We start from the raw sequence: 12,983 nt of genomic DNA, 5'->3' as shown, positions 1-12,983 counted from the left end.
AAATGAGCTATAAATGACCTGATAAGATGATGGAAATCCAAAGAGAATAAACAATCAAAACAGTTCAAAAATTTTGAGTCAATTAAGAGTGAAAGTTAGATAAATGGAAGGAAATCCCCCATTTTAAGGAATGTGGAGAATGACCATGTTTCCAACTTGATGTCCAAGTGCTACACACCGTCAGTAGGTATCTGACCAAATGAGGAGAGGTTTACAACCTATTTAATTGATCCAACAGCATTATGTAAATTGGAAGAATCCAAAAGAGAATGATGGCACAAAATGATAAAATATCATGTCAGCTAATGAGTCAACTCATTAAACAAAGCTTCCCTTGTGGTTTTTGTAATGGAACAATACAAACGATGAACATCAATTACCACAATAAATTCAATATCAGTGGAATTGAAGACAGGTACAATCAACATAAGCAGTAGTAATGGAAAAGAAGTGAACTGGTAAGACAAGTAGAGAAATAATACAATGAAATAATTGGCAATACCAAAACAAAGACAAAAACAGGTGAGATTCTTTTAAATAGCAAATACAGGATGTAATATTTAAGCAATAACAATCAGAGAAAGGAAGGTGTAAGCTATGGTATTCAACAAACACAAAAGATAATGTTCTTGAATGGGAGGAAATTTCAATTAGAATTATATGGGCAGAAATAAAAATTGCAAATTGGACAATGAGACTAGTTTCATTAGCAAAACAAGTGTGTTTTGTCATGTTGGAAGGTAAAAAGACCAGAGAAAAGCCAAGATGTAGGTGGATTGATACAATAAATAGTGCCTTAGAAGACAGAAATATGAGATCTACTAATATTGGATGTTGGCAGATAACAGAATAATTTGGAAGAAAATTGTAATCAGAAGTAATAGTGTAACTTTTTCATGTAGTACTATCATAATATCCTGTACATCCCCTGAGGGTACATGTCAGGAATTTGATGATTATGATGACTAGCTTCATTTCAGACAGCTGAAATTAACAAAAATGAAAAGTTGGTCCGTAGTGGAGAACTAAAGCAGAGTACAAAAGGAATACCAGATAAACACCATCTGATGATAGCAATGACAAACACCTGTATCATTGTTTCTCTCTCTCTCTCTCTCTCTCCTAAATGTTTGGGAAATTCTTATTATATATAAACATCAAAAATAGTTTTTTAATAATATTATTTATTAATATTCATTTCCGGCAAGTGGCAGCAGTTTTTAATTGGTAAACCCCCAACTGCTGTATGTACCTTATATTCTCATTTCTTTGATTCGCTTGTTTCTATGCACTGTCACCTCTATCATTAGCTGGCGTTTACCAGATACCTTGTGAATGTAATCTAACATACTTTGGGCAGACAGGCTGTTCTGTGAAAAAAAAAGAATAATGAACATCAATATTATATTAAATACACGAAGCCTCAAAAGTCTCACCTGGCACAACATAGTATTGACACTGAACATAGTATCTAGTGTGATGAAGCTAGTCTTCTTCATAGAAGCAGGTTTAAATATGAACGTCCTTCCAAAGAAAGTTGTGAAACCCTTCTATATCAGCTAAATCTGAATGATTGTCTCTCTCTCTTTCCCCCAAACGTTTGGGAGGTTCTTATTTTATGTAACCATCAAAAATAGTTTTTAATAATATTATTTATTAATATTAATTTCTAGCATGCAGCAACAGTTTTTAATTGGTAAACCACTGACTGCTGTATGTACCTCGTCTTCCCGTTTCTATGATTTGCTTGTTTCTACGCACTGATGATGTACTGTTTACCAATTAAAAACTGTTGCCGCATGCTAGAAATTAATATTAATAAATAATATTATTAAAAACTATTTTTGATGGTTACATAAAATAAGAACCTCCCAAACGTTTGGGGGGAAAAAAAAAGGAGAAAAAAGATGAAAAAATCAGGTGTTTGGTGTCAGGATGACAGAAAAATGATCCAGACAAAATAAGATATGACAAGATTAATAACTTAACAGACTCATCTGGATGAAAATGGTTGATACGAAGTTGGTAAGAATATAACCATTACTATCAGTAATACGAAATATTCGTACTTTCATTTAATTAAAGTTAATTACTATGGTTATCGTGTAATTTATTGTTTGAAGATATTCTAGATGTCTGCAGTAATTACTGTGAAAGATTGTTAAATGAAACAAGAAATGAGAGAATAAGTTTTAAAAGAGGTAAACCGTGAGTAGACATATTGGTATACAATAAATAACGGAAAAAACTCACGTAGAAAGATTATTTATTGGTATAATTTTCGCCTGTGTGTCACAGGCATCTTCAGTACATTAAGCTCAAAATTAAACACTAACTGACAATTCCAAAAACCGCTACCTAGGTAGCTGGTGTAAGATAACTAAAAAGGTCAATAACTTTCCTAAAAAAAAAAAATTTAAAATTAAAAAAATAAAAAAAAAAAATTAATACAATAAAAAGTTGGGAAAGATAAGCTGATTAGGCTAGAAGAACACCAATCTTATATTGAATACTTTAAACCTGAAAAGTCTGGACTTTCTGAACATGCCATCTTCACAAGACACAGAGTTCATTGGAGAAAGACAAGAGTTCTTCACAAAAGTCAGTTTCTCATGGAATGCCTTTATAAAGAAACATGTGAAACTCTACTTCATTCTACTAACTTAAACAGATCCGACGGCTTATGTCTATCCCCTTTATGGGAGATAGTACTTTACAAATCAGCTAATCTTTCCTAACTTTTTATTGTATTATTATTATTATTATTATTTTTTATTTTTTATTTTTTTTTTATTTTTTTTTTAGGAAAGTTATTGACCTTTTTAGTTATCGTACACCAGCTACCTAGGTGGCGCTTTTTGGAATTGTCAGTTAGTGTTTAATTTTGAGCTTAACGTACTGAAGATGCCTGTGACACACAGGTGAAAATTATACTAATAAATAATCTTTCTATGTGAGTTTTTTCCGTTATTTATTGTGTAAGAAATGAGAGAATATTGAAGACCAAAGTCTAGAGACCACAGATATGAGATTTCTCAGAAAAATTAGTGAAATTATTTGGATTCACTCCCCATATTCAACATGTAAACAGAGATAATTTAAGGTGGTATGGTTAGATAAACAGAATAGGAGAAAAAAGATGAAAAAATCAGGTGTTCGGTGTCAGGATGACAGAAAAATGATCCAAGCAAAATAATATATGACAAGATTAATAACTTAACAGACTCATCTGGATGAAAATGGTTGATACGAAGTTGGTAAGAATATAACCACTATCTTCATCAAATTCCTGGTGTGTACCCTCAGAGTGTATGTGATACTATCATAGTATCCTTTGTACAATATACTAATGATGATGAGAAAGTGAGCATAGAAAATTATTTTTTTGTAATATAAAATTTCTTTTAAAGAATATCATGTTAATTTTTAATATAAAATATGGCCAATATTTTATCCAAATGTGAGGAAACACAAGCTACTGCAATAAAACTACACTATTGGCTGAAAGTCCAACAGTTGTGCCTAATCCACGCACCAAAGGACTGCTATTACTGGAACAATTGTTTTGTCTCCGGGCATATGGTAAAGGTGACTTTCTGCAATTATAGGTTTGTATTTTTGATATCCACTGGCAATGACAAAGCACAAGACAGTAATCTTCTGAACAGTAACATGTGGCAGATACTGTAGCTTATCTAGAACTAGTTTGAGAAGATTTCAAGTCTTGTGTACCTTCAATAAAAGAAGATTTCTTACTTTCTCCCACTACACATGATTTTCTAACACTATGATCTAGTAAATCTGGAAAAACCATCTGATTTCTAACTTTTTTGGAAGTGGAATTCATACCAAATTCAGAAAACTCTTCTATTTGAAAGGGAAGGAGATATGATAATGCATGTTACCTGGGTCAAAAAAATTCAATTTACTGTACGAAAAGAAAATATCGATAGTAATTTTGTAAATACTTTAATAACACATCAATGGCATCTTTCTTTAACAATATACAGAAAACTTTGACTTTCTGCAGTCAAAATACCCCAATAGTGAGGTCATCCTTCTTGGGGATTTTAATGTACACAACTCATATTGGCTCCCCCTTCTCCAGTTTCACCAATCAAACAGACAGCAGGATTCAAGCTGAGGTGTTTGACATCAGCAATGACCACTCTCAGATCATCAATCTTCCTATCAGAATATCTGACAACCCCCTCAAATTTGCCAACACACTTCACCTCTTCCTAACAAGCTCCCCTTCCAGGTATACTGTGGTTGTTGGTTCTCCTCTTGGTAATCTGGACCACAACCTTATACAAGTCTCTTTTGCCACAGAACAACCTTCAGCCACCAGTTCACAGTCTTGTGTCCTTTGGCACTACAAGAGTGCCAACTGGGAAGACCTCCATGACTCTATTTCTCCTTCCTATGGTTAGACTACTGCTTCAGTTCTTCTGATCCAAATACCTGCTCAGACCAAATAGCAGAAATCATTCACACAGGAATGAAGGCTTTTATCGCTTATTCCACTCCAAATTCTCAGCCAACATCCAAGCCTTGGTTCTCAAAAAAAGTGTGCCAATGCTGTAAAAGAAAAAAAAAAACCTCTACTTACCACGAATTGCTCAAGACTAAAACTCCAGCTGCCTACTCTACCTATATCACAGCTCACAACAGTTACAAAAGAATCATCACCAGGTCCAAGACAGACTCTGAAAGGGATAAACGCTACAAACCTGCCTCCTGCACAAATGACAGTTGCTCCTTCTGGTCCCAGGCCACTGGGTGCAACTCCTGCCCACTTAAGTCTCCACAACTCTCACATCCCGATGGTACTATAGTTACTGCACCCAAAGACATGGCCGACTTACTGCCATTACTCTCTTCCAATTCATGCACTGATGACCTGGGCAAAGTTCCCTCCACTCCACCAAGAAAGGCTCCCTTCCTGTCTCCCATAGGCTTCCAACAAAAAGAAATCTAAAGAATCCTTAATAACCTAAATACAACCACGGCAACTGGTCCTGATGGTATCCCGCCTACTGAGTTTAAAAATTGTTTCCCAGAACTAACACCTATCCTGTATCACCTCTTCAATCTATCCTATTCAACTGGCAGGCAGCTATCCTACTACGTGGAAGCAAGTCCAGCCCATCCCAAAGAAAGGTGATAAAAGTCAACCAACAAACTATTGTCCAAATGCTCTCACTTCTGCTCTCTCTAAACTTATGGAGAAAGTCGTCAACAACCAACTCTTGAATCACCTAGAGACATACTAACTAATCAGTGCCCAGCAGTATGGATTCTGCCTCTACTGATCTACAGCTGATCCTTCTTGCTTTCACCTCTGAACTCAAGTCATGGAGAAATTTGGAAGACTCATGTGATTTCTCTTGACATTTCAAAAGCATTCGATCTGGTTTGGCACAGGGGCCTAGTTAACAAATGACCTACTCTCACAGCCTTCCAATCCTATCCATAGTTTTGCCAATGACAGTATACTCCATTCTTCCTTTTCATTCGATAAACCCTTTAGTGCTCAAGTATTAGAATCTCAAATCTCCTAGCTAAATCCCAGTGGGGCAATGACAACTTTGTAAACTTCAATGCCACCAAAACTCAGTTCTGTCTGATCTCTCACAAGAAAGAGCCCACATCCCTCTTCCACATCTTCAATAATACTGAGATCATGGCACAACTATAGCTTCTGCAGTTGCTAAAAAACCTTTTGGTACAAGATACTACTTCACATCTTCACAGGTGCTAACTCTTGGGAGATGTGAATAGAATAGCTGAACACTTATTATTTACTGAATAGGAAAATTCACAAAACAATAAACTTACTTTTTTTATCTTCAAAATTCAGGCTAATAACATCATCACCACTATTCATCAACAAACCAACACTTATCACATAAAGATGGCGAAAGCCTGTTTCCTCACTAGCCCAAAGGAAAGTCAGTTCTTCTTCTGAAGTTTGAGGGAAAAAATGTAAAATGTCATGGACCTAAACAAAAGGCAATTATATTTTAAACATACAATAATATCTTTTCAATGATTATCTTTAGCATTTTCTAATTTTATATAAATATATATATATATATATATATATAGACAGATAGATATAGATAGATAGATTTTTTTTTTCCTTTTAGATTAAAGCCATTAAGAGTTATTTTAATATGATACTGTATAAGAACATAAATGTGGAAGAACATAGGAGTTACTATAGCACAATATTATCTATTTACATGAGAGTGCAAGCTGATTAATTTTGGCACTGTTAAGCACAACAATCCTTCCCCCTTTCTTGGCGAGGAGGGGGGATGATGTCACTTCTATGCTGGAAAGTGGATTATGATGCAGTCACCCTGCTCAGCCAGGAGTTGATTCTGTGGATTCCAGTCTTGGTGGAAAAGATCTAAGGTGTTGTTTTGATGTTCGTGTAGGATCCGACTTCTCACCTTTTGTTTGAAGGCTGCAATGAGTTGATCAGTTGCCTCTCTCTGTGAAGTTGTTGTGCTGTCTGGTCTTGTATGTCTGAGGTAGAAGTTGTATATTACGGCTTTCGTGGTGATGAAGAGGTAATTGCAGAAGGAGTGGTTATTTGACTCCGCATGGACGATATTGAAATATTCCTCTTCAGTATGAAGACTACCACAGGTGAGAGCTGCCATTTTCCGAGACAAACTGATTAATTCGGTGTTGACTGGGCATTCCAAGTAGATGTGCCGGACTGTTCCTAATTGGTAGCAGAACTGGCAGTTATCTGCGACGTTTGAGTTAAATTTTCGTAATATAGTTGGAGTGGGTAATACATTGTGCCACATTCTCCACTGAATATCTGCATCAGGTTTGATGGCTCTTGTGCAATATGGTAGGTCCCTTTGAAATAGTGTTTGATCAGATGATGTAGGATTTTCCAATAAAGTGCTTTGGTTCGACTGTTGTGTTAGAGTGCTGTAGATCTTGTTGGAGTTGCTGGGTGTAAGTTTCTCCCATGAGTTATTGGTTTTTATCAGAAAGATAGGCACCAGATCTTCTGAGTTGGGAGGGCTAAGCCCACTTCTGTTATGCTATCAAGCATAGCGGCTTGAAAGGCGGCCTTTACAGTGTCTATCTGCTCAGACTCATTCCCATATTCCAGGTTTTCGAGCGATTTTGAAAAGCGCCAGGTGAGGCTTGGAGAAAGAATGTCACCCAAGATCCTCACGCTTCGCCAGCTCCATGGAGGAAAGAAAAACTCTTTCTGAGTGATCGGACTTCTTACCATCGTATTGTGGAAGATAGGTTCCATGAGGATTTCAGGTAGGGATGCTGTCTTCACTGTGTGCTGGAGGTTTAGCTTCTTCCATCGTCGAAGGACATCTTTGTAGAAGTTTGTTAAATTTACTGGCACTTGAGCTGTTGTCATTCTTAAGGTTGTGGAGAGAGACCTCTAGTGGCAGAAGTGAAAATATATTCAGTGGTGCAATAGTGTGATATTTCCTGTTGTAGGGCATTAAGGAGAAATCGAGCGCGGAACGTTGTTATCTTGTTGTCAATGGAGGCCAAATTTTGTCCTCCATCTTTGAGAGAAGTGCATAGCTTGGAGTAGGAAAGCCAGTTTGTTTTATTCCATATGAATCGATAGATGGTTGACTTTATTTGTTTGATGAATTGCACTGGTGGCGTAAGAATCTTTAGTGTATGCCAAAGGACACTGGTGGCCATTTGGCTAACGATTATTGTTCTCCCTCTTGTGGAGACAGAAGCTCGTATTGCTGCCCACTTTCCTAGTACTTGCTTGAAACATTTGTTTAGTGTTTCCCAGTTCTTATCCACATAAGTGGGCGTGTTTCCTAGGTAAATCCCCAGGTATTTGTTTCCCTCTGCAGACCAGGTACCAGACATTGGGGAATCGGTTCGATTTTTCCATCAGTCCTGTGGTTTTATGCATGTTTAGTTTCGCTCCTGAGGCTGCCTGATATTGTTGGTATGCCATTTGTATGTTATGGAAGTCCTCGTCTTTGCGGGCTATGATTGTAACATCATCAGCATATGCTGTCAGGGTTATGGTTTGGTAGGGAAGTTTAGGATGGCATGCCCTAAGCAGCATGCTGAGTCTACACAAAAAGGGTTCAATGGCAATTGTGTAAAGATGACCAGAGAGCAGACAGCCTTGTTTAATACCTCTGCTGTATGGTGCAGTTATGGTAAGCCTGTCGTTTATTTTCATGCAAAACTGTGCCTTGGCATACAACATCTTAATAGAATAAATGATGCCGAGCCAAAGCCAAATGCTTTCAAGCAGTTGAAGAGGTATAGGTGTTCAACACGGTCGAAAGCTTTTTCTTGGTCTAGTGTTACAAGACCCATTGTTTCACTGTTGTTGTTCGCTATGCTTATGAGATCCCTTATGAGGTGTAAGTTTTCATGGATAGATCTTCCAGGGATGGAATAGCTCTGATGCCTATTTATTATTTCGCTCAGAGTGGGTTTAAGTTTGTTGGCAATGGCTTTTGATATAATTTTGCAGTCGGTGTTTGTGATAGAGATGGGTCTCCAGTTTCCTAGTTTCGTTGTGTCTCCTTTCTTTGGAATGAGTTTAATAACCGATGTTGTCATATTGAGTGGGAAGCCATTGGTATTCGCATCGACAAAAACTCTGTAGAGGATAGGTCCAAGCTGTTCCCAGAAGGACTGGTAAAATTCAGTGGTGAGCCCGTCTATGCCAGTAGATTTATCTTTAGGTAAGGAGGTGCAGGCAGTTTTCAGATCATGTAACGTGATGGGGAGTTCTGTGTTTCTCCTTGTTGTTGGTGAGAGTCTTTTCACATCGGAGAGAATTATATTCGTGGCCTCCATAGATGTTGAGTTGGCTTGGTACAAATTTTTGTAGTACTGCAAGGTATATAAGAGGATTTCGTCATGATTTTCTATGATGTTTCCACTATCTGTTTTAATAGCAGATATAGTTGTTTATTATTTTAACGGTATAATAGAACACAGAAAATAAGGATCAACACAGGATCAACTGGAAAAACACAAAAGTACTACACAGAAACCCGTATAAATCAGAGAGATTGTTCTTAGAGGCGACAGAAGCCCTAAAACACACTCCAAATCTCAACAAATATGGCTGTATCAACTTGCCGAAGATCTGGGAGACAGTCATGTTAAGAAAAAACTAGCACTTTTCTAGGACTCTAGTAATATATGATAGCTTTTTTTTTTTTTCCAGATAGAGGGCACCAAAATCAGGACTTTAGTCTTTGTGTTGCTGCTACAATTTTGTTTAAGTACACCTGTTGTTTTAGTCTCGCGTATTGTGACAAACAGTGTTCTTGTGCTCTGAAGATGCTGGTTATAATACCAGCGAAATATCAGCATCAAGTTAATAAAGTAATTATTTACTTATTTTCTGTGTTCTATTATACCGTTAAAATAATAAACAACATGTTCGACGAACACATAAGTCTGTCCACACGTTTAGCAGATATAGTGGTGCACTCTTGTTGGCATTTTTCTAGTGAGAAGAAATACTTTGTGGGGCATCTGTGAAGTTAATGTGTTTGCGTCGTGCTCTTATTAGTGCTCCTCTTGCAGAGTGCTCTAGGTGTGAATGTATGGTGACTTCTAGGGACTGGTATTCCTCAGATTCTGGATGATGCAATTGCTGTTGTTGTTGAAGATTTTTAAGGACTGAATGCTTATTCAAATTTCTTTTGCTGACTATATTTTTGGGTAAATACCCTAACTTTGGATTTAAAAAGTGACCACCACTCAGAAATTGATTGGGAAGTAGGTATATCTCTGATGAGAGTTTCGATAGATTCTGGAGGTTCTGAGATATTCTGCATCCTTTAGTAGGCTGTTGTTAAATATCCAGTATGCTCCTCCTTTGTGTCTGGTGTGTCCAGGAATGCAAATGCTAAGGAGGATGGAATCATGATCTGATGCATGAGATGGATGATATGTGACTCTCCTGATGTAGGGTATTGTGTGTATCGATGTGTAGTATCTGTCGAGCCGTGCCTGGTATAGGACACTGGTAGGACCACCTTTGGCTCTCCAGGAGAACACTTTCTCATATGGGTGCAAGTGTCTGAAGGTGTCAGTCAGCTCATAGTCATTTATTACATCCTGGAGAAGCTGAGCTAGAGAGTGTCGTTGTTCTTGGCATTGCTGTCTGTCCATTGCAGGATCCAGAGTGCAGTTGAAAGCCAGTATGATGTGGTCATTGACCTTGCTGAGGTGGTTTCGCACAAACTCTAGTACCTGCACTGCAAGCTGTTCAATTTGTGGGATGCATGTGTTAATGATATATATTTTCTTCCTGTCTGAGTTGTAATGAGTGCATATAGTGCACACCCAGAAAAGGTATCGATTATTTCTACTTATTGCTGACTCCAGATCCATGAAGTCGTATGGCAGGACAGTGGTGCATGCCAGAAATAGCTATGCAGCATAACTATTTCCGGCAGGTGGGCAAGGATATGCTGCAGGACCACCTGTTTCACAGTGGTGCGGCACATCCTCTAGCATTTAGTGAGAGAAGGTTTACTGAGGTGCTCATTATTTTATGGTTTAGTTTTATTTGGTGCAGTAATCCTCACTTCCTTTATGGATAGTTACGCTGCCGCTGGGATTCAAGCCCGTTTATCAGGTAGTATATCCTTTTCCTGAGATTGGTGGTTTTTCTTCCTCTTTTTCCTGCCAGAATAGTTCTTAATTCTTCCAGCTGGGTGATAAGTCCACTGATGTCAGCGGGTCAGTCATAGGCTGTCAGCAGTTTTTGTGAAGAGCCTCGAACTTTTTTAAGAAAGCTCTGAAGCTGCTCATTTGTAAGTGGGCCTTCAGTGTGAGGAAGACCTGCATTTCCATTTTCCTCTTCATCATCTGAGGACTCAAGAAGCTTGATCTCTTCATCCCCATCTACAGGCTGTTGGGAGGGTTCCAGAATGCTTGGAGGCAAAGGTTTCCTGCTGCAGCTGCGCTGGTTTGTCTTTGGCTGTTTCTCCGTTTTTTTTCTTGCTCCTCTTCATTATTTTTATCTTTATCAGAGTTAGTTAGTTGTCTGTGTTGTTTCCTTTTCTCTAGGATTGCTTTTAATCGATGTTGGTGGAGGTTCATCCGAAAGTTGGGTTTCGTTAGTGCTACCACTTGATTTTGTCTCCTCGGTACTCGACTGAGAGTTGTTTCCATGAGATATTTGTTGTTCGTTAGGGATGCTCTGTTTTTTGGGGTTGGCTGCTTGCTGCTTCTGATTCTCTGATCTACTAGGGTTGGTAGTATTGTTAACCGGTTTCTCATTTCTGGGTATATACGGGCATAACTTCCTTACATGTCCTTCTTCGTGGCAGTAAAAGCACTGAGCAGCAACAGTAATATAAAAGGGTGTAGGATACTCCGTCTATTTCTGTATTGATTATTTTGGGTATGAAGCCAATTATATTGTCGCCAAAGTGCATTAGAGCATGTCTTCTAAAGCTCTTGATGCGAGCGAATTCAGCCCTAGCTGTAGAGGTGTGTAGCGTTCGTATTTTACCTGTCACTGCGCCATATTTTGATAGTAATCCACGAAGAATTTGATGGCTTATTTCCGGTGGGACATTTGACACTGTTACTTTTGTGGGAGCTAGCGCGATTGGCGAGACATTCCCATGGCATGCTGCGATGTTTATTCCCTTTTCAATTAATGTCTCAAACCAAGATGCGTTGTTAAAATACATTTGTATGGTTCCAGCAACTCTTGAAATGAGAGTTATATTATTTGGGGGAACATGTTGAACTAATGCGTCTAGATACTTTTCTAGTGGGGTATTTTCGATTGCAAAAATTACAATTCCGTAATTTTTGCAATCGAAAAACGTCTTGGGAAATGCAGTTGGCTAGCTGAACGTTTGCACGCACAGTGGTCGTTGTCGCAGTAGTATTAATTCACGCGGAAGTATTAGCTACAATGTTGGCATAAGAGACAGAGAGTACTGACCTTTGTCCGTTATTGTCCGAGGGGCTAAGACTGATGTCTTTTCTTTCTCTGGAGCTGTGGCTGGCATCTTTTCCTTGATTGGAATCCTGCGACCTTGGACCGATTCCTGCTGAGCTTGGGCGTGGACCAGCTGCTGGGGTTTTTACTGGCCATTGCTTCGGGCGAATATGGGGAAACGCAAGCTATCACAATTTCCGGCACTCGATACCGTTGTAACAATGAGCAACGAACAATGAAGATTTTAAAATTTAAAATAACTTTTTCTAGCTTCGCAAATTTAGAAAACTAATTTTATAATGCGATAGATGAGGTGCTTACGATTAGGTAGGTATAAATCTTGAAGTTGATTGACGTATTCGACCGCACAAATTACAACTTTAGGCAAGAGCAACCGTGGACACGTCTGCACCCTTCCGCGTCAAGATAGATAGATAAATAGATAGAGAGAGAGATTTTTTTTCTTTTGTGGTCTACTATATATATGACATAAAATTCTATATACAGCACAACAAAGCTTGTTGCTCAACCAAAAATCAAAATATTTTTATTATTTTGATTCAGTATACAGGCAGCTTGTATATTGTACTTCAATATACAAGCTGCCTGTATATTGAAGTACACTTCAATATACAGGCAGCTTGCCAGTATATTGAAGTGTATATTGCTTCCCCCCCCACCCTCATGAAATTGGTCTTTTCATATTTGGTTTCCAGTTAATATATATATGATCTCATATGGAATAAAAAATGAAAAGATTTATAAAGAATATCAGCATGGACATAAACAAAATATATATATATAGCAAAGGTTGGTCGATTGGTAGAACCTCTGCTACTAATGGCTCATGCAAAAAGTTAAGTAAGTTTGAGTGTGGCGAGTAGTGAAGGGATCAATCATTCGATGCTATTGACACACTCTCCCTCGATGAGTCTTTGGACTCCCTGGAGGTGTCACATAATAATAATAATGCGAAGAAAAATAATTAATAAAACAAAATTTGATAGAATAAAAT

The 12,983-nt window shown here is 38.0% G+C and overlaps 1 protein-coding gene across 1 annotated transcript in view; it reads right to left on the bottom strand.

Annotated features, from left to right (window-relative positions):
* The window catches only part of LOC150110456 (dipeptidyl peptidase 9), a 441,463-nt gene that overhangs the window by 217,958 nt on the left and 210,522 nt on the right, over positions 1-12,983 (bottom strand). The window contains exon 9 of the mRNA XM_090393952.1: positions 5,842-6,004. Coding sequence (XP_090250078.1) covers positions 5,842-6,004 — 163 coding nt within the window. The remainder of the gene's footprint in view (positions 1-5,841; positions 6,005-12,983) is intronic.

This window comes from Typopeltis vanoorti, chromosome 1 (genome assembly GCF_054136105.1).
Source record: "Typopeltis vanoorti isolate ZY-2024b chromosome 1, IOZ_Tvanoo_1.0, whole genome shotgun sequence".
NCBI classification, from domain to species: Eukaryota; Metazoa; Arthropoda; class Arachnida; order Uropygi; family Thelyphonidae; genus Typopeltis; species Typopeltis vanoorti.
This window is presented reverse-complemented; position numbering and strand designations above follow the sequence as displayed.